Source organism: Centroberyx gerrardi, chromosome 9 (genome assembly GCF_048128805.1).
Source record: "Centroberyx gerrardi isolate f3 chromosome 9, fCenGer3.hap1.cur.20231027, whole genome shotgun sequence".
NCBI classification, from domain to species: Eukaryota; Metazoa; Chordata; class Actinopteri; order Beryciformes; family Berycidae; genus Centroberyx; species Centroberyx gerrardi.
The window spans coordinates 4,332,524-4,351,953 of record NC_136005.1 but is presented as its reverse complement, the minus strand read 5'-3'; the positions used below and the strand labels follow the sequence as shown (position 1 = coordinate 4,351,953).

Here is a 19,430-nt window from a genome sequence, read left to right as displayed (position 1 = left end):
CACCAACGTACAGCCGTGAATTAAACATCTGTTTATCAGGCTAAACTGGCATCTTGTGTATCCGTGGGCTGTCTGTGGGGTCAAGAAGGTCAACGCATCGCCAGGGATCCACCACAGCAACCGCCTATTTCATTCAATGAGGCCAGAGGAGGGGGGGGGGGACTTCACTGCCTACACAAGGGTATCATCTTACCTCCAACACTGGGACATTGTGTGTGGCCATCTCCAGGTGGCCCACTTTGGAAGTCATTTTGCAGATATGGTTGGCGTTTTCACACTTCAGAGGGATGTTCACACATTCAGGATCATGTGTGGAGCATGTCTCACAGCCAGACTGATATGGGGGGATTAGAGTCTTAGCCGTGTCGCGTTTATGAAGAAGCCTTTACCTGATGTGTTTTGTTTGAGCTCCATGCGTGAGCTGCCTGAGGCTCGGGTGTCACGCATACAATCCTCAGCTCACAGGGTGTCGGGTTTCCGCCCGGCCCGGCTGGCCTCCTCGGCTGCCGTTACCTGGCTACTCTCATCACTAATTCATCGGCACCCCGGGTCCCAAAGCTCCGGGTGGCTGGTTGGTCGGGCGGGGGGAAGGACAGTGTGTCTCTGCGCCCAGGCCAGAGCAGCACACCAGCAGGGCTCCAGGAGGAGGACCGCACAGAGCTGGGGCCGATGCAGAACGGGGAGGCGATGAGCCCGCAGGACTCCAAGGCACCGGGGGCCGGGGCCTCAGAGGAGCAGAAGGCCCAGAACCAGAGCCAGAGCCAGACTCAGGGGGGTGTGGAGCCCTCGGCGCCGCCGCTGCCCCCTCCGTCACCACCTCCGCCTGGGCCGCCGGAGTACCCGAGGCCCAGGCTCATCTTCCACACCCAGCTGGCCCACGGCAGCCCCACAGGCCGCATTCACGGATTCACCAACGTCAAGGAGCTGTACGCCAAGATCGCCGAAGTCTTCAACATCTCCTCCTCAGAGGTACAGAATCCTGGCTGTTCCTGGTTCAGAGATCAGATTGTGGCATTTCCACTTTATGTTGAAAATAGGTCAGTTTGGTTTTATTTCCTCCTTGTATTTCTGCTCTGACAGGCCAGCTGGAAATAGGTGTTAGGTTTCCATCAAGGCTGGTTTCCATGATGCACTACTGAAGATCGTTTGGCCTCGCTACTGTCTGCCAGACTTTGTACCCGTCTGATCCTTGATCAGGATCAATAAGGGAAACAAATAACCAGATAATGATCTAGCACCACACAGATAACACAGTGAATCATGTTGACCTACTGGAAGTGGCCTTACAGCAATCCAAACCACGTGACGAGAGAACTGGCATATTTTACTCAAGTGGAAGTATTGCTACTTCAATTAAATATTACTCCAGTTAGAGTGTTTGCCTGAGTAATGATAATAGAGTAGCTCACTAAAGATAACAGGTGCTTAGTTACATTCGAGCAAATGTGATTAAGATTTTGTGCATGTTGCACCCCTCCTTGAAAAAATTAAACAGATAACCAGTTTTGCTTGCTCCTTGGAAATAATTTGCTAGGTGATTATCAGCATAAGGTTTGCTGATTCATTTTAGCTCATGGCTATTGGCCAAGTCAATTATCAATTATAAGTCAATTATAAAAGGTTAGGCCAAGAATGATTCCCTCATTGTACTCACTACTCTTTTGTCTAGAAACAAAAGAAAATTAAAAACATTCAATTTGTTTTTATCCAGCCAAATAAAGACAACTTTTTTAAGGGTTAGGGTTAGGGTTTGTTAAGTTTGACCTTGGTTGACCAAATGAAAACACCTTAACAGACTGGATCCTCTGTTTTTCAGAGATATTAAATAATAAACTTCAGGTAATTAGTAGCGTTGTGGAGTGAAACCATTCGTCTATTGCACCTTGGAGGATCCAGAGTGTGCTGCTGCAGTCGGGTTACAGCAGGCAGCTGGCAGGCAGGGCCAGAGTCCTTGAGAGGAAATCTACTGACTAAACTTTTAGTAGATCAGGGCCGGCCAAGCCACACTGCAGCCTGATGCTGCGCTCAATGCCAAACACAGCCAAAGGCCACAGGCTGTCTGAGGTGAAGGCTGCCATGGGGAGATCATGGAGCTACCAGCAGCTAAGGCTCACTTTTGCATTTCTACACTTTAGGCTTTTACCTGACATGTATCCAGAGTGACTGGCAGTAGGTTCAACAGAAGAATAAGCTTGAATTCCTTGATCACAAACAGAGATTGTGAGCCTAGAATGATCATGTATAGTAGGCAAGGTAAGGAAATAAGAACCAAGGAGAGAAGGAAGGAAGGAAGGAAGGAAGGAAGGAAGGGAAGATCTTTTATGTGTAGGTAACAGATTTTCTGTCTTGTGTTGTTTTTTTGGTTTTGGTTTGTTTTTAATGTGTTTTTATGCCTGCCCTGAAATTGGAATGAATAAAGTTCACTGAGCTGAACTCCACTGAATTGACTTGAATTAAAACAAACTGAAAAACCATAAAAAGCATCACTGAGCATAGTAACAGGTAGTATCGTAATATCCTGCAATTCATAATATTTCATTGTTAAAACTGCCATTTGTTGTATGTGTAGTACAATATCTAATCTTTCATGCTACCATCATAAAAAGATATATATATATTAACCTTTTTTATCTAAGGATGGGCATGCACATACGTTTCCTGCACCACCCTGCTCAGTACAAACGCTTCCATGGCCTTCATGGTACCGCAGTATGTTATGGTATATACTCGGAAGGCATAATAAAGAACTGGCATTGGTCTTATCTAAAGCTTATCGTGTTATGTGTTATGAAGGCCATCATGAAGGAATGTCCTATCTGTGTAATATTACCCGTTGGACTTTAACTAATGTGGAAATGAAGTAATATGAACCAATCAGCAGGATTTTAAGAAATAGCTAACTGATGTTCAACACACACAGATTATTTGTACAAACTGTAATAGTACACAGAGCCTTCACTTTAGTTAGTAATAAATACATAAAAAGAAATAGTAAAAAGTAGTCCTGTGACCCTAGAGCCATATTAATTATGTCAGAGAAGGTGTCTCTTTTTTTTAAACAGTGGATTTCTCATTTTGGAATAAAACTCTCCATCTCATGCAGAGGCCAGTGAATGTGTGTGTGTGTCTCATAGACAATCAGTTAGTGTGTAAAAGAAATCTTCTAGTCTCCTTGGTCTTTTCTGAACTAGGACACCGAACAGCAGGGTGCAATCACAATGCAAAGAATATTCAAAATCAAAAATTACAGAACAGTTGAAGAGCTTTGTTCTGAAATCAGATATTCACCAAATGCATGGTAGGCTACTTTTAATAAAAGGACAGTCTGTAACTTAAGTCCTTTGTCGACAACATGATAATACTTTTACAGACTGGATCATTTTATTTAAAAGATATTGAATGAACGATATCAATACAATTATTGCATTAATAAGTGAGATAACAGCTGACTCAGGGAATCTTTAGGTTTCAGCCAAATTAAGACTTTTATGACCTTTTGAACGCTACCAGAGGTTTAATTCAAGACCAATTTATCAACCAAAAGAAAGAGACAAAACCTGACAGTATTTCTGATTGAACATAACTAATGAAAGTTCTGAAACTATACATGAGCAGAAAAAGCACACCAGGAAATGTTTAAGGACATGATGTCCAACTGTGCTAATTAAGAAATGAAATGCACTGAAAAGACTCTTCATACTATCAGGAAAAAAAGATACAGAGCGTTTTGGAATGAAACCTTGTATAGCATAACAAAGACCTTGAACTACAGTCAGACAGGACTGCTAGACACAAATGTTTCTGTGTGAAATATCAGACTATTAATTGGCGATAATGAGAAGTGCAACAGTCTCCTTGACCTTCAAGTTACAGTATAGGCTGACTGCCAGAAAAGACCTTGGACTGCAGTCAGACAGGAAAACCTGCCAGAAGAATCACTATGAACGATATGTAGCAATTACTGCGTTATTAAGTGAGATAACAGGTGACTCAGGGAATCTGCACGTTTCAATTTAAGACTTTTGCCACTGCTACTTTTACTACTACCTGAATGCTTTGAATGCAACCTGAGGTTAAATTTAAGACCAATTCATCGTCAAAAAGCTGACAATAACAGAGTATTTCTGATTGAACACACACTACCAGTCAAAAGTTTGGACACACCCAGTTGAATTGATGTGTTTCATTCTCTTAAAGCCATTTTGATCTAAAGGCTTCTGCTTAAATGCTTGAAATTTGTTTCTTAGACAAATATAAATTGTGAAGTTGATCCTATGTATGAATTTCTTTCTAAAGCCTTCGTCTTTCCATCAAGGTAAAGGGCGGCTACTTTAAAGAATCTAAAATATAAGATAGTTTTGATTTGTTTAACACTTTTTTAGTCACTGCATAATTCCATTTGTGTTATTTCATAGTTTTGATGACTTTACTATTATTCTAAAATGTGGAAAATAGTAGAAAATAAAGAAAAATGTGGTGTGTCCAAACTTTTGACTGGTAGTGTAACTGAAGTTCTGAAACTATATGAGCAGTAGAAAAAAAAGACACCAAGAAATTAAATGTTTAAAGACACGAGGACCAGAAATAAAGAAATAAAAAAATGCACTGAAAAGAAAATATGTTTAGCATATTGCAGAGGTGGAAAGTAACTAAGTCCATTTACTCAAGTACTGTACTTAGGTACAATTTTGAGGTACTGGCACTTTACTTGAGTATTTCAATTTTGTGAGACTTTCTACTTTTCCTCCACTACACCTCAGAGGGAAATATTGTACTTTTTACTCCACTACATTTATCTGACGGCTGGAGTTACTAGTTACTTTGCAGAATAAGGTTTTACATGCAAAACATACGATAAGCTCATAAAATATGTTGCATTGTGAGTTTAAACTCCCCAACAGTATATGGAGCAGTTAGACCGACAACATTAAAATACTTCTTACAGGTTAATGCATCAATAATTTAACTCTCTGAAAGAATGAGTACTTTTACTTTTGATACTTAAGTACATTTTACTGCTAATACTTCTATACTTTTGAATGCAGAACTTTTACTTTAATGAAGTATTTTTTTTTATTCACTTTGCACTACATTAATCTAAGAGTGAACATGCATGTGGGTCAAGCTTAATGTGACAAACTGGAAGTGCAAGTAATGTTTATAAGAAAATAAATCAGACTGCCGGTCCCATTCACATCTTTTGGTGAAGCTACTTGCTATTTGCCTCACTTTCCTCACTTTCCAACACTTTAACAGATAGAAAATGATTCTATCTGTTAAAAGTTTTGTCATTCAAGGTCTTGAATGCCCCACAACCCTTTATAAACAACTATGATTTAACTTGAGCTCGTAATGTCTGAACACAAAACAAAAAATATTATCTATAGTGAACTACTTTGTCTATTGTGGTTTATTTCTTGAACTATAAAAAATTTTTTTATGAAAGGAATGATCCCATACTGATCACATGACAAAATGGCCACAGTAGCAAAAACAAATCCCTTTGGGAAAACTGCCCTCTGCTGTTGAAATTATATACAGCACAGTTAAAGAAAACCTGATGTGCTTCATTTGCCTTTGAAATAAAGCTGGAGAGAGAAAATAAAACACCAGGCCATGCCACAGGTTTACCATAGAAACTATTAGTTATTTTCTTATATTGTCTATGGTATAATAAGATGTAGTAGTATGCAATATAAATCAACAGGGGATTAATATTAATCAATATATCCTTTTTTAAAAAAAAAGATTGTTCAGTATCAATATCTGTAAAACCACGTGTTTTTCACCAAGGACTCAAGTTATTTATTATCATTTAAAAAAGTACCATAAGTTGTTATCATTTTTAATTTTGCAAGAATGTAGGTGTCACTTTTGCTCAAATGGTGGATATCTCATTTTGGAATGAAACTCTTCAAATCTCACAATTGATATCATATAAAAAATGCAAGAAATCATGTTGTAAAAGTAAATGCTATTATTTTTCAAAAGGTTGTATGTCATTTTGGAGCAAAACCCTTCAAATGGTAAACTACACTAAAACAACTCTAGTTCACTTTCTGTTCAAATTTACTCCATTAGATCATCAATTAGCACTTAATAGGGACACTGGAATTTTGTTTGTTGTGTTAGTTCTTCCTGTGTTCAGGACATTGTGGCTTTAACCCCCCTGACTCCTTAGTTAATTTTTCTCTGCTTTTGCACCCAAGCCTAAAATGTGAATGTAAAATGTTAAGGGAAACATGAAGACACAATGAAAAACATAATGATTGATAGGAAAGAACTAATTAATTAATTTCTTTTATAGGCTGGATCCTCTACATTTTAGAGATGCTGGAAAATAAAGTTAATAATATTTTTCCAAACTAGACAAAGTGTTTTGGAAGGAAGCTCTTCACAGTAATGCTGATGAAAGGAAAACCTAACTCGGTCTGTTTATTTGTCTATCTGCCAGATCCTGCGCTTTCAGATGAATAAAAGGAACAATTAACTTGTCTGTCCATCAGATCCTGTTCTGCACCCTGAACTCCCACAAGGTGGACATGCAGAAGCTGCTGGGGGGGCAGATCGGACTGGAGGACTTCATCTTCGCCCACGTCAGAGGGGAGACCAAGGAGGTGGAGGTCACCAAGACGGAGGACGCCCTGGGCCTCACCATCACAGACAACGGAGCCGGATACGCTTTCATCAAGGTGAAAACAGACTGGAGGAAATCAAGCTCACGTCTTTATGAGAACTGGCTCGAGTTTCTTGTTGGTTATAGTTTTGCAGAATTCTCTGGTTTGGCTGTGAAAGAATCACAAAGCCCCCAATGACCATGAATGAAACAGACTAAGCCTTTACAGCAGTGGTTCTCAACGTGGGGTCCGGGGACCACCAGGGGTCCTTGAGGGAGTTTCAGGGGGTCCCCAGCAAATTGATGAATTGTTGAACTTCAGCATTTCATTTACAAGAATTTAGAGAATGTAGAAGAATGACTATTTTGATCATAGTTTCACTGTTATCTCTCTACCTACAATACAGATAGTCATGGAATTCTGGAGAAAATCATATCTAACAGTAAAAATATTCTCAGATTTGGGTCCGAGAGACAAAATTTCATCAAAAAGGGGTCCGTGGCCCTAATGTGGACTAAACTAGGGGTCCTTGATATGACAAAGGTTGAGAATTACTGCTTTAGAGTCTTAAGTTAGTAAGTCTAACCTTTCCAGTCCCAAGCTTTAGGAAGAGGTCTACTCCAAAAATGTAAATCCATTTTGGGGAAAAAATCATTATCTTAACTCCATCATTCATTATCTCTAAAACATACAGGATCCAGTCTGGAAAACTGTTGTCATTTTGTCGAACACGGACCAAGTTGCCTAATCAGTCTCTTTTAAAATTTCTCTTGTAACATGTTGTTTATACTTACTTGCTTTACTTGTTTCCTTCGTAAACCTTTTGGTGCTGTGTCCTTTTAAATTGTGTTCCTTTTATTCTCTCAAAAGTGCTCAAGATAAAGTTTATTATTATTATTATTATAATAACCATTACGCTCCTTTAAAAATACCAGTTTGTTTTGATTCTGTGATATTAATCACTTAGGCTCACTGTGATATAATTTTGTAAAAGTAGTATACAAGAAGAAATTTCACTCCTCTGTTGACAAAATGACAACACTTGCACAGACCGGACCCTCCAGATTTCATAGATATTGAATGATGGAGTGATTTTTTCCAAAATGGATTTGTAGTGTTTTAGAAGTGAACCCTGTAGAACTTCCTCAAGGAAACTCCCTCGGGGGTCCCCAGCCCCCAATCTGGGAACCACTGGGCACTTACACCCATGTCACCAAAATCCTTATCTGTTTCTTCCAGAGGATTAAGGAAGGCAGCACCATAGACCGGCTGAAGTCGGTATGCGTTGGCGACCACATCGAGGCCATCAACGACCAGAGCATCGTCGGCTGCCGGCACTATGAGGTGGCCAAGATGCTGAAAGAGCAGCCGAGAGGCATTCCCTTCACGCTCCGACTGGTGGGGCCCAAGAAGGCTTTCGGTAAGAGGAAAATGCATGTTTTTATCGTTGTTTGGTCTTTACAATCATGTGCACAACAGATGTAATCTAGGAACCAGAGGTGTGACCAAGCTCAAGTCTCAAGTCAAGTTCCAAGTCTAAATATAGATTACCAAGTCAAGTCCAAGTCAAGTCCATGTCATTAATGCTTTCTATCCTACCAGGTCGTTACATGTATTCACTCTGCATCTCTTGGAGTAAATGAGTCCCTGATTAGATGACTAGAATGAAAACCAGCAGGGTTTCGGGTGCCGGTAACCAGGATTCAGTGGTGGAGAAAGTACTCAAAATCCTTTACTTAAGTAAAAGTACGAATAACATAATGGAAAAATACTTAATTTAAAGTAAAAGTTCTGCATTCAGAAGTTTATTTAAGTAAAAGTATAGACGTATTAGCAGTAAAATGTTTTTAAGTATCAAAAGTAAAAGTACTCATTATTGATGCATCAACCTGTAAGAAGTATTTTAATGTTGTAGGTCTAACTGCTCCATATACTGTTGGGGAGTTTAAACTCTAACATTGCAACATATTTTATGAGCTTATTGTATGTTTTGTATGTAAAACCTTATTCTACAATGTAACTAGTAACTCCAGCCGTCAGATAAATGTAGTGGAGGAAAAACAGAAAGTCTCACAAAATGGAAATACTCAAGTAAAGTGCAAGTACCTCAAAATTGTACTGAAGTACAGTACTTGAGTAAGTGGACTTAGTTACTTTCCATCTCTGCCTATTGAAAACCACTGGAATTGGGAAGAGGGTAAAAAGAGGCATTTCTGTTTCTATGCTTCCCCCTTCTGGCAGGCAGATGAATTACAATCCAGTAGGTTGACTCAAAACAAGCACACAGCGTTAATTGCCGCTCCATGGATGGGTTAGTGAGAACAACCAGGGGCAAATTCCATTCGGACAGCAGGGAAGATTAAAAATTTCTACTACGTCAACTTACCTGCGCGGCAGATAAGTGTTCTATCAATAGTTTGACTATTAAAAACACTGTCATTTTGTGTTCTCAGTGCTTTCAGTGCCAAGAGCTGCTCCCTGGGCATGTTTGCCATGAAAATCTATCCATGTAGGGACAGCTGATTGCTGCTGATTGGAAGCCTCAGCCTGTTTTTATATCCGTTGGCCCCAGCGGTTGATGAATTTCAACATCCCCCTGGTACTTTCCGGATTTCACCAGCCAAACAGGAAATATAGAACAGACAGGAACCTTTAAAAGATGGCTGGCTACGTACCAAAGTGTCTGGAAGAGTGGTTAAACTTCAAAGCCACAGACATAATTTGCAACTATTTGGCTGATGTTAATTTCCCCACCCTGGTCTCAGGCTGTGGGAGCTTGTGTGATGGTAGACACCCAAAGGTGGCTCTGCAGGGTGAAGCAGGGGTCAACTAAGGTTCACTTCAAATGGAAATACAATCAAGTACAAAATAAGATGTTCGCCATTTAAAAGTGTCATCAACTGTCACAAAATGACTGACAGCACAACATTGAAATAAAACAAATGTAGGCCTACTGTAGGGTAGTAGGTAACCTTGTTTGACACTTGTACAGAGATACTGAACTATTGAAGGTAATGTTTTTTCCCCCTAAAATGGATAGTATTTTGGTAATTAACTGGAAATGAACTATTAAAATGTAATCCAGTTCCTGAAATAAGCCTTCACTCTTTATCATCCACTCTAAAAGTGCTTTGAGGAATCTATAGGGGTTCTTATTTCACCCTATAGGGGAAACACAAAAGGTTCTTTGAAAAACCTCTTCATAAGAAGTCATGAACCTCCAGCATGTGGGTTCTTCAGGGAACCCTTTAGGTATTTTGTTATCCCTAGTGAGGAACCCCAAGGTGCCGATTGGCTCCCTTCAGATCTAGAAGATCTAGAAGAATGGCTGATGAACTTTTTTTAGGGGGTATGGCTTTTGTCAGTGCTGTTACCTGGGGGAGGGTTATATAATTTAGTTTATTGGGTAGTTTTCAAAATACATGTTAGAAACTTAGTACAAGTATCTCAAACTGATTGTGGACAATGCAAAAAGTCTGTGATTTATTTCTTTTGAGGAATTTGCAGCCTGAGGAGGGGGAGCTTGCTGTTTTGGCTAGAAAGTGTTTTCTTTTTATCATTTTTTAAATAGCATCTCTGCTTTATTGGATAGTGCACAGCGCGCACCTGGCAGAGCGTTTTCTAAATATTCTAAGGTTAGTTTTTAGTTTACAGTTCAAGTACTGACATAAGACATGCACAAATGAAATGAAGCAAAACCTTTCATACAGCAACCTGTTCCATACAGGAACAACCTGTATGGGTACACAGACACACACACACACACACACACACACACACACACACCTGAAGTCCCCCGTTCATCCTTTCACACACTTTGTAGTTACACAACACTCAATGTCAAAGAAAATGTAAATATTTGAACAAAATGTACTTGCTGTACAGTGTGTTCCCTTCTTGCTAAGGAGCTTAAAAGGCACTTTCATTTACATTTTAGATATTTAGCTGCTGGGAATTAGAATGAGTGAGCAGGTAGGAGACGGAGCTGAGGGCGGTTTGACAGGACAGATGGCTGCTGATGAGCTAGTTCTGCATGTCTTATGTCTCAGGTTACACTGAGAAAGAAGACGAGTTATGAACTAATTATGAAGTTACTTTCATTTTCGAATGAATTGAACCTCAGGTGACCCCAGCAGCTCCCTGCACTATGGCACCACCCTGTGGTGACGACCATCTTACACATTTACATTTACATTTTAGGACATCAGCTGACACTCACATGCGGAGCGACTTGATGAGCAGGCAGGAGCTCAGTGTCTTGCTCAGGGACACTTTGGCAGACGCACTGTTGATGGACACACACTGGCCTTCATGTGACCTTTCTATTAGGAACAGCCTCTCTAACCATGAAGCTGCCCTTTTCTTTCCTTTTCGAGAAGTGTAATACCGGTCTACAGGACTATAATGACAGCTTTATTTACTGCATCTGGTTCAGTTTCATGGAAAGGGAAGCGCGTGACGGACACAACCTCTTCTGACTGAATGAAGCAGAGGTGGCTGCATTCGTCCACACCCTCGCTTATCAGACAGGAAACTAGACCCGCAGTCCACGGGACGGCTTCCTGTTGATCTGTATTTCTTAGTATATTTTGTCCAGAGTTCCTGGGCTTAGTTATGTTCCTGAGGGAAAAAATGATATCATTGATGAGTGGAGCTGCCCTTGGGCTACACTAACAACAGGAATCTAGACTGAAAGTTCACATATACCATTTGGTGGACGTTTTTATCCAAAGCACCTTACAAAGAGTGAGTACACATTAACCCTAACTCAATTTTCAGGCAGTGTAAATGGGGCCTAAGCTTTTTATTAAAACATGAACTGAGAAATGAACTAGGCCTTTAGCTGTGTTCTTATCCAAAGCAACCTACAAGAGTAAAGAGTAAAATAAGCTTCAGTTCCTTGATCACCAACACTACGCCAACATTATAAAATAACGTATTCATATATAAGATCTTACTTACTAAAAAAATGAAAAACTAAAAAACGAAACTAAAAAATAAGAGACAGACAGAAAACAGCTTTGTCTACATACAACAGTTAGACCCCAGTTTCTGCTACAGGTGATGACCGGAGCAGAAACACATTCCCCCACTTCACTGAACAAACCTGCCAATCAAATCTTTCATTGGAGTACGCAAGTAAATTAAGACTCTTAATAATTGAACCCCCCCCCCCCCCCCCCCATGATTGCTATGGCATTAGCTAATTGGAAATTTGAATATGATGGATTAGATTTCATGCATAAAGTGATTTATTAAGCTAATTACAATCCTGAATGCACACAGAGCGTACCGGAGACAAATACCAAAACAGAGCCGAGACGTTATTAAGGTACAAAATGCATATTACATATTAGCCCTAGAGAATCCTGGGTAATGCTCAGAGTGGGATGGTTCACAGCCACAATTACAAAGTCATATGTGTCTGTGAAGCTAATCGCAAAACATCTTTCTATTGATGAATTGATGAATTTTTAATCACTGATGATTTGACCAGGCTAGACTGAGTGACATGTATAATATCCTGGTGACAGTTATGGGGGAGGAGGAGGAACAAACACACACACACACACACACGCCAGAGCCAGCTGCACATAAAGTATGAACAGTATGAAGGGTTAGCCTAACCCTAACCCTAACCCTAACCCTAACCTTGACCTAACCCTAACCTAACCTAACCCTAACCCTACTTTTGGGGTATTTACATAGACTTACATTAATTTCCTGGAGACTTACCCTAACCCTAACCCTAACCTAACCCTAACCTTGACCTAACCCTAACCTAACCCTAACCTTAACCACTGACCCAAAAATCAGCTTTTTACCAATTGGGGACACGGCTTTTGTCCCCAATTGCACAAGCCGTCCCCAATCAATTGGTCTTAAGTCTGGTGTGTGTCCCTGAAAGTGACTTAAGTCATACCCACACACACACACACACACACACACACACACACACACACACACAACCTGGGAGATACTTGGTATCATTTACTGTCTTGTATGACTGTACTTCTGGCCATCAAGCGAGCAACGCCACCCACGTATGAATTTCAAAGCCCATGAGCTTTTTGGACACATGTTGGTTTTCACACTTTTCTCATTTTGTATTCTGACATCCCATATGACAGTTTTTACTTCAGATGTGACATTTTTAAATCAGAGGTTCAAAGTCGAGATGAAATGAAAAATGCCTTTTTAACCCTTTTAGATCACATCCCCGGTCATATTGTGCACCTATTTAACAATATATGCCAAAAAAAATACAAAAAATCAATTTCTTTGTATTCTTATATCAAAATTCAATCATGTTTTCTTCCTGTAAAACAAAATATGCCGTGTGCTTATGTAAGCATGCCCATAACCAATTTCAACCAATAATATCATGACATCCACCCATCAATCAATCTTCAACTTTTAGCGCACAGAGCTAACATTCATTAGTTAGCTAGCTAGCAACAGCATGGTACTTCGGTGTGTCTTCGGGTGTTTTGACACGCCCACTTTTCAACGTTCAAATCAAATTCCTCCCAACGTTATGTCCCGCCTGTCTTTCCTGTTTCACTCGGAAATACGTCACGATACGGAAGTTAGATACTCTTGAAATGCCGTTTCATCTCAACTTTAATAGTTTTTTTTCCACATGTGAATTTTTTTTTTGGTACATTTTCACCTGCCATGTGAAAACTGACTTTCACATGCAAAGCAACAATTCACAGGTAAAAATGTAATGGGAAATGGGAACTTTCACATGTTCACATATGAACACCAACATGTATCCAAAAGCACATGTGCTGTGAATTCACATGTGGTTTTTCATGTGATCTTTTTTGTAAGGGACCCACTGGAGCAGTTTGGGGGATAAGTGCCTTGCTCAAGTGCACGGAGGCAGTTTTTTAAACCTTTATTTATCCAATCAAGGAACATGTTGTATTACTTTTCAAACCAGCACAGATGTGTTAAGTGAAATATTTCGGGGGTGGCAGGAAGAAGAGTATCCGGGTTCAAGCCTCCATGTCACCATGCATCCGCACTGCTGAAGTGTCCTTGAGCAAGACACCAAATCCCCATCTAAAAGACTGTGAAGGATGACACATCATAGTTTTATTCACTGACCCTGACCTCCCTGTAGAGGGGGGCATGAGAAAAGAGGAAACCAGTAAAACACAAATGTGCATTTTCCGTAACTAGACGAGTGGGTTTGTTGAAAATTATGCATCCGTTTTTTATCAGTGCTGGAATGATAGACAAACCTCTTCCAGAGAAAAAGTTAGACATCCGACACATCATACAACAACAAGGAAAACAGCTTAGCAGTATCTTCTGTGAGATGTCATCCTGTGTTTCCATGGAAGCAGTCTTCATTGTCACACAAACATAGTTTATTAGGCTTACCAGTAAAATGGTCAAAGGAAACATGAGAAATCTCTGAGTCACATTCAGCCATACTGGAACATTCCCTCATTCTCCTGTACTTCACTGGAACATTGAAAGCATTATTCATTAAAAGGGACATAAGTGTTTGCTAATAATAACACAGACATGCATACATTGGCTCCAGTAGCGTTCTCTGGTTATGGGATGCAACATAACATCCAACTGCACCCTGAATTGTTCATACATACTGTACATACCTCATAAATCAAAATTGACTCAACACTTTTTCCAAATCATTAGGGTCCACTCCTCATTTCTTAATACATACAACCAATCCACCAAGCAGCACTTATTTAAATAAAAATTCATCTTTTAAATTAGAGGCAGTAACGGGAATGTTGTCTTCAGGTATGGTGAAGATAAATAACAGTCTAACAGTTTGAAAAGATGAAACTTTTCTCCCTCATGAGAGAAAAATCCCAGCACAAATCAGCTCTCGGACATACTGAATGAGCATGCTTTGACCTGTATTGTATGTATAGCTTATTAAGCTTTCAGTGGACAGTTTTCATTGCAAAAAAGAGTTTCATTTCAAAATGAGACACCGTAATTTAATATGTGCCACCTACCAAAGTAAACCTTCATACTGACTATTGTTGAAGTCATTAGATATCGTAAGCTCTTTACTCCCAAAAAAGTTACACTTTAGTGGATCAAATTATTTGTTAGTTAAAAGAATTTCACAGATTACCACTTTAATTTGATCAAATTTTACCGTCCTGTGTGTGTGTGTGTGCACGCGTGTGGTCAGACATGATCGGGATGAGGACCAGGGCGCCAAAGTCCAGTGAGGGCAAGATGGTGAACGGCAGGGAGACTCTGCGTCTGCGCTCCAAGGGTGCTGCCACAGTCCAGGAAGTGGTGAGTTTCACACGCTGCACTGGACAATGGCTTTAACCGTCAGAGACAAACACTCAGGTGGACCCACGTATACACACACACACACACACACACACACACACACACACACACGTTTGCATACGCACCCACGTTCAAAGCAGTATCGACTCCCACACCATCTGTTGATTCCATGGATTTTTAACAAAAAACATCATTTAGTCTATTATTGGGTCCTAAAATTGTAATTTTCTTAAAATAAGTGAAAAAATCTAGGTTGAGATAATTTCACTTGTTTCCAGTGCAAATCCAGTTATTTCAAGAATTTTGTAGAATCAAGTGACATTTTCTTGATTGTAGTGCAGTAATCTTCCTTATTCTAACTTGTTTCAAGATAGTGACACTAATTTCTAAATTTAAACAATTTCTCAATTTAAACAATTGGAGTTATCTCAGAAAAATCTAATTTGAAGGCTGAATATGAGGCTAAATGACTCGTGAAGATGGACGTTTTTTGCAATTCACGCAACATCCATTAGCAATTATCTCCTCCATCGAACAGTGTTTCTCAACCTTGTCGGCTGTGACCTGTAAAAACCAAGTGATTCTGACTTGCTACACCTTAACACAGGATGAGTGACATCAAGCAACGGTTCTTATTCTCCCCTTTCAGGCTATTTCACTTGAGGCTGTACAGGTTCATTGCTTCACAAGAAGAAAGCTACAAGTAGAGACAAGTTGAGAACTACTGATTTAGAATATTTTACAAGCAAACCATCCATAGAAGGCAGCTAACACCTACTGGCAGTAACAGTTTAGGGATCATTGAGTTCTTCGTCATCTATCTACTTTTGTATATTTATGTAACACATAGGGAAGTGATAAACAATAGCCCAAGACGTCCTTGGCTGTTATGTAAGTTGTCATGAGAGAGTTCTATAGCAATATTTACACTGTGAGCTCCAATGAGTTTCCAATGACCGTAATGGATTTTATTGCCTTCTCTGCCAGCCGAATGAGTTCGAGGAGCGGGCCACCAAGAAAGTGGACGACCTGCTGGAGAGCTACATGGGCATCAGAGACCTGGAGCTGGGTAAGACCACACACTGACATTTGTGTCCTGTAGATACACATTAGCCTCTTGTCCATGATTGCGCTCAAGGTGGATGTAATATACTGTATGTCCACACCACACGCAAGCCCCGGCTTCAGTTTGGGCTGTGATGGACTGGACAACCTGTTCAGGACGTCTCCCAGCCTTCCACCCAATGCATGCTGGGATATGCCGCTGCCCACCGCGACCCTGGGACAGATTAAAGGACAATTTCACCCTCGGATACTCTTACACTGTTATATGTCTTCAATCGGTGATGTCCAATGCATTCCAGGAATTATTTTATGATGAAGTGTTGCAATCTACCTTTTTGTTGTACCCACTTTCCCTCAACCTGCCTCGTCTACTTTCCTACATTTCCTACATTTCCCAGAATGCCTTTCGACAACCCTCAGAGAACATGCCTGAACCTCAGTACATGTAGGTGGAGCGAGCAATAGCGATAGTGGAGCGAGAGTTTTTCCAGTCGAGAAAAAGCAAGTCACGTCCCTTAGTCAAAATGCAACCTGTCTTGTAGCTGCATTGCATTCTGGTCTATTGAAGCTACTGTCAGTGGAGTCATTGGTCTCTCTCTTCTACGATGGATTTCTCCCTGTATGATTGTTGAACGTCTCTTGGTGCAAAATGGCGGCTCTAGAAAGAAGCCCTCGCTCTTTGATTCTGAGGGACTGACATCAAAACCTGACATTTACCGTTGATGTTTTAGTTTCTGCTATCAAACTCCATTATAGCCGCTGCAGATATATCATGTGATGTCTTGTTATCTATGTTTTGCCAGTTATGGGAATAAGAAAAATAACAACAACAAACAACAAAATGACATCAGCCTGCATAGTGTGTCAGTCATGTCGTCTTTTACATTGGCTATTTGTCTGTCCATGCTGAAAATTGACTGTAAAATGATGAGAAAATTACTTTGCAATGTTACCAGGTATAATGAGAAATTGGCAGCATCATTAGCGACTCAGCTGTAACCTCCGGGTAACCTTAACCTCATTGGAGACCCTCCCAGCCCAATTCCAACCCTAACCTTAAATTGAGACTAAACAACTAATTTTTGTCACTATGCCATGTCGCAAGAAGTCAACAAGGACTTTTTCTCCATGTTTTGTGTCATCTCTGCTGAATGTCACAGCAACCTCACATGATGCAGAATGAAAAAGCAGATCCCAGGGTAGAGTTTGTAATACTTCAGCATAGAATAGGGGCTGTCCTTTCTTAAGTTTGCATACCAACCATATGAGCTTGCCCTTTCCCATGGCTTTTAAGACCTGGCCTACGTACCAAAAGGGCATTAGCCTGTTTAGACCTCATATGAATTAAGTGACAGGGTGATTTTTCACTCTGTTCTGCTCTCTTGTCCTTTTTAGACAGTGTGTGCCGGGGAATTGATCCTACAAAAAGTATGTTTGGCTGTATTGAGTCCAAGAAATGTGGAGGACAACAGGGTTATTGAAAGTTGGATCAGTTGGGGAAAGTATTTGCTAACTATAATAATCGCTCTCTTAGTTAGCTTATTTTGTTAAGAGTTAAGACAAGACCATAATTCCTCTACTGACCTAGCACTACAATTCTTGGCGATGTAAAATGTGACAATGGAGCATCCAAACCATGACTCATATCTTGACCCAGACATATGAGGATGCAAGCTCCCTTTGAGCTCCTGATGGTTGGGTAAAATGCACAATGAAACTACTGTATATTAATATATGAATGAAAACACAGTCAAACTTTCTAATGGGCCACATTGAGAGTGACACACATCTCTAAACTTCATCTAAGAATCATCAAGAATTTCTTCATTCAGTTCTATGCATCAGAATAATTCAATGTTTTTGGGAGCAACAGTTACCAGATCATTTATAGGTGGCTTCCACACCTACATTGTTTGGTGTGGACTTTATGAAGTTCGGATCATTTTCACAGGTGTGAACATGCCATGTGGACTTGGGTGTGGACCAAAAACTTGGTTCGGCAAAAATCTGTGGTCGAAATTTCGAAATTGTTTCGAAAATGCCCTTAATCTACATGTTTTTGATGTTCTGCACCTAAAAAGACTGGATGTGCACATTTTAACCTTTTTATTTGTTCCAATACAAGATTCTCAAACTAGTCAATGCATTATCAATTAAATCTTAATTGTTAAAATTTTCTTTGTCATGTTTGGTCCCATTCGTTTGATTGGAATTAAATGTTTCCCATTCAGTGTTTTGTTCTCTGGTGGAAGGTCTACCCTTTAATGTTTGGATTACGAATTAAGCCTTAAAAGATGAGATTTCTGCAGCTAAACCAGGGCAGGAAACTAACTTTTTGTCTAACTTTTTTATCCACGGTGGCTGGTAAATCACAAAATCCATTGGCCACTTTTATTATTTTATCATCTATTTTTATCTAATTTTATCATCAGACTAGAATAGGACCTCTAAATGATTTTTAGGTACCTGTTGGTTTTTGGCTGGTAGGGTAGAAAACCGGTTGTAGCCCTTGATTAGCCCTTGATTGGATCACATCATGAAGATTTACACTGGTGTTTCCCTTCTTCCCTGCAGCAACCACCATAGTGGAAGCGGGCAAAGACAAGAAGAACCCTGATGACTTTGCAGAGGCCTTGGACTCAGTTCTGGGAGATTTTGCTTTCCCTGATGTGTTTTTGTTCGATGTGTGGGGGGCCATCGGAGACGTCAAGAACGGCCGAATTTAGACATGTATACTGAAGAGAGAGAGAGCTTCTCAGAGATTCGGTCCATCCATTTGAAAAAAAATGTTTTGTCTAGAAGCCTTGAATGTTGCTTTCCCAGTGCTCTTATGATATTTTAATTCACTTCCTTAGAAAACATGACAGGGACTGCAATTTCAACCAATTTCTGGCACTAAACTGACTAAACTGGCACATCATCATTATTCGTGTTCATTTTGATAAATCTTCACATTCCTATGGTAAATATACACAAAACACAGCAAATTGCAGTGCAGTTCTTCAGTAGATTTGCAGCAAAATCCAACATTTACATTTACTATTTAGACATGATGCTCTTACTCGGAATGAAATACAATGGATACAACAGTAAAATAAGCTAAAATTTGCTTGTTCACCAAATTACAACCAGTTGTAAGGAGTGATGGGATCACAGCCACAGCACCCTGAAAATATGTAACAAATAATAATCCATCCGTGGAGTGAACATGTATGATAGCTGTAGTTGTATTGATGTAAAAAATGTTTGTGAAATCCTGGAGGGCATGCCTCCCATGCAAACAGACCCATCTATTATGTAATTATGTGTTCAGAACATGTGAGGGAAGATGAATACGTTGGAGGAACATTAGAGAATCAGCCAGCCATCTAGAAAACCAGGAAGTTAGATAAGGCACAGTAATGATTTTCCCTCAGATGTAAAGCCACTGGGAGAACAGGAGAGGAACAA

General features: G+C 40.0%; 1 protein-coding gene across 1 annotated transcript; it reads left to right on the top strand.

Annotated features, from left to right (window-relative positions):
• The first annotated feature begins 669 nt into the window (after positions 1 to 669).
• gipc3 (GIPC PDZ domain containing family, member 3) lies at positions 670 to 18,706 on the top strand. The gene is made up of 6 exons (XM_078285760.1): positions 670 to 969; positions 6,507 to 6,692; positions 7,857 to 8,037; positions 14,806 to 14,915; positions 15,903 to 15,984; positions 18,555 to 18,706. The coding sequence occupies exons 1-6, from the start codon at positions 670 to 672 to the stop codon at positions 18,704 to 18,706; spliced, it is 1,011 nt and encodes a 336-aa protein (XP_078141886.1).
• Positions 18,707 to 19,430: the final 724 nt, after the last annotated feature.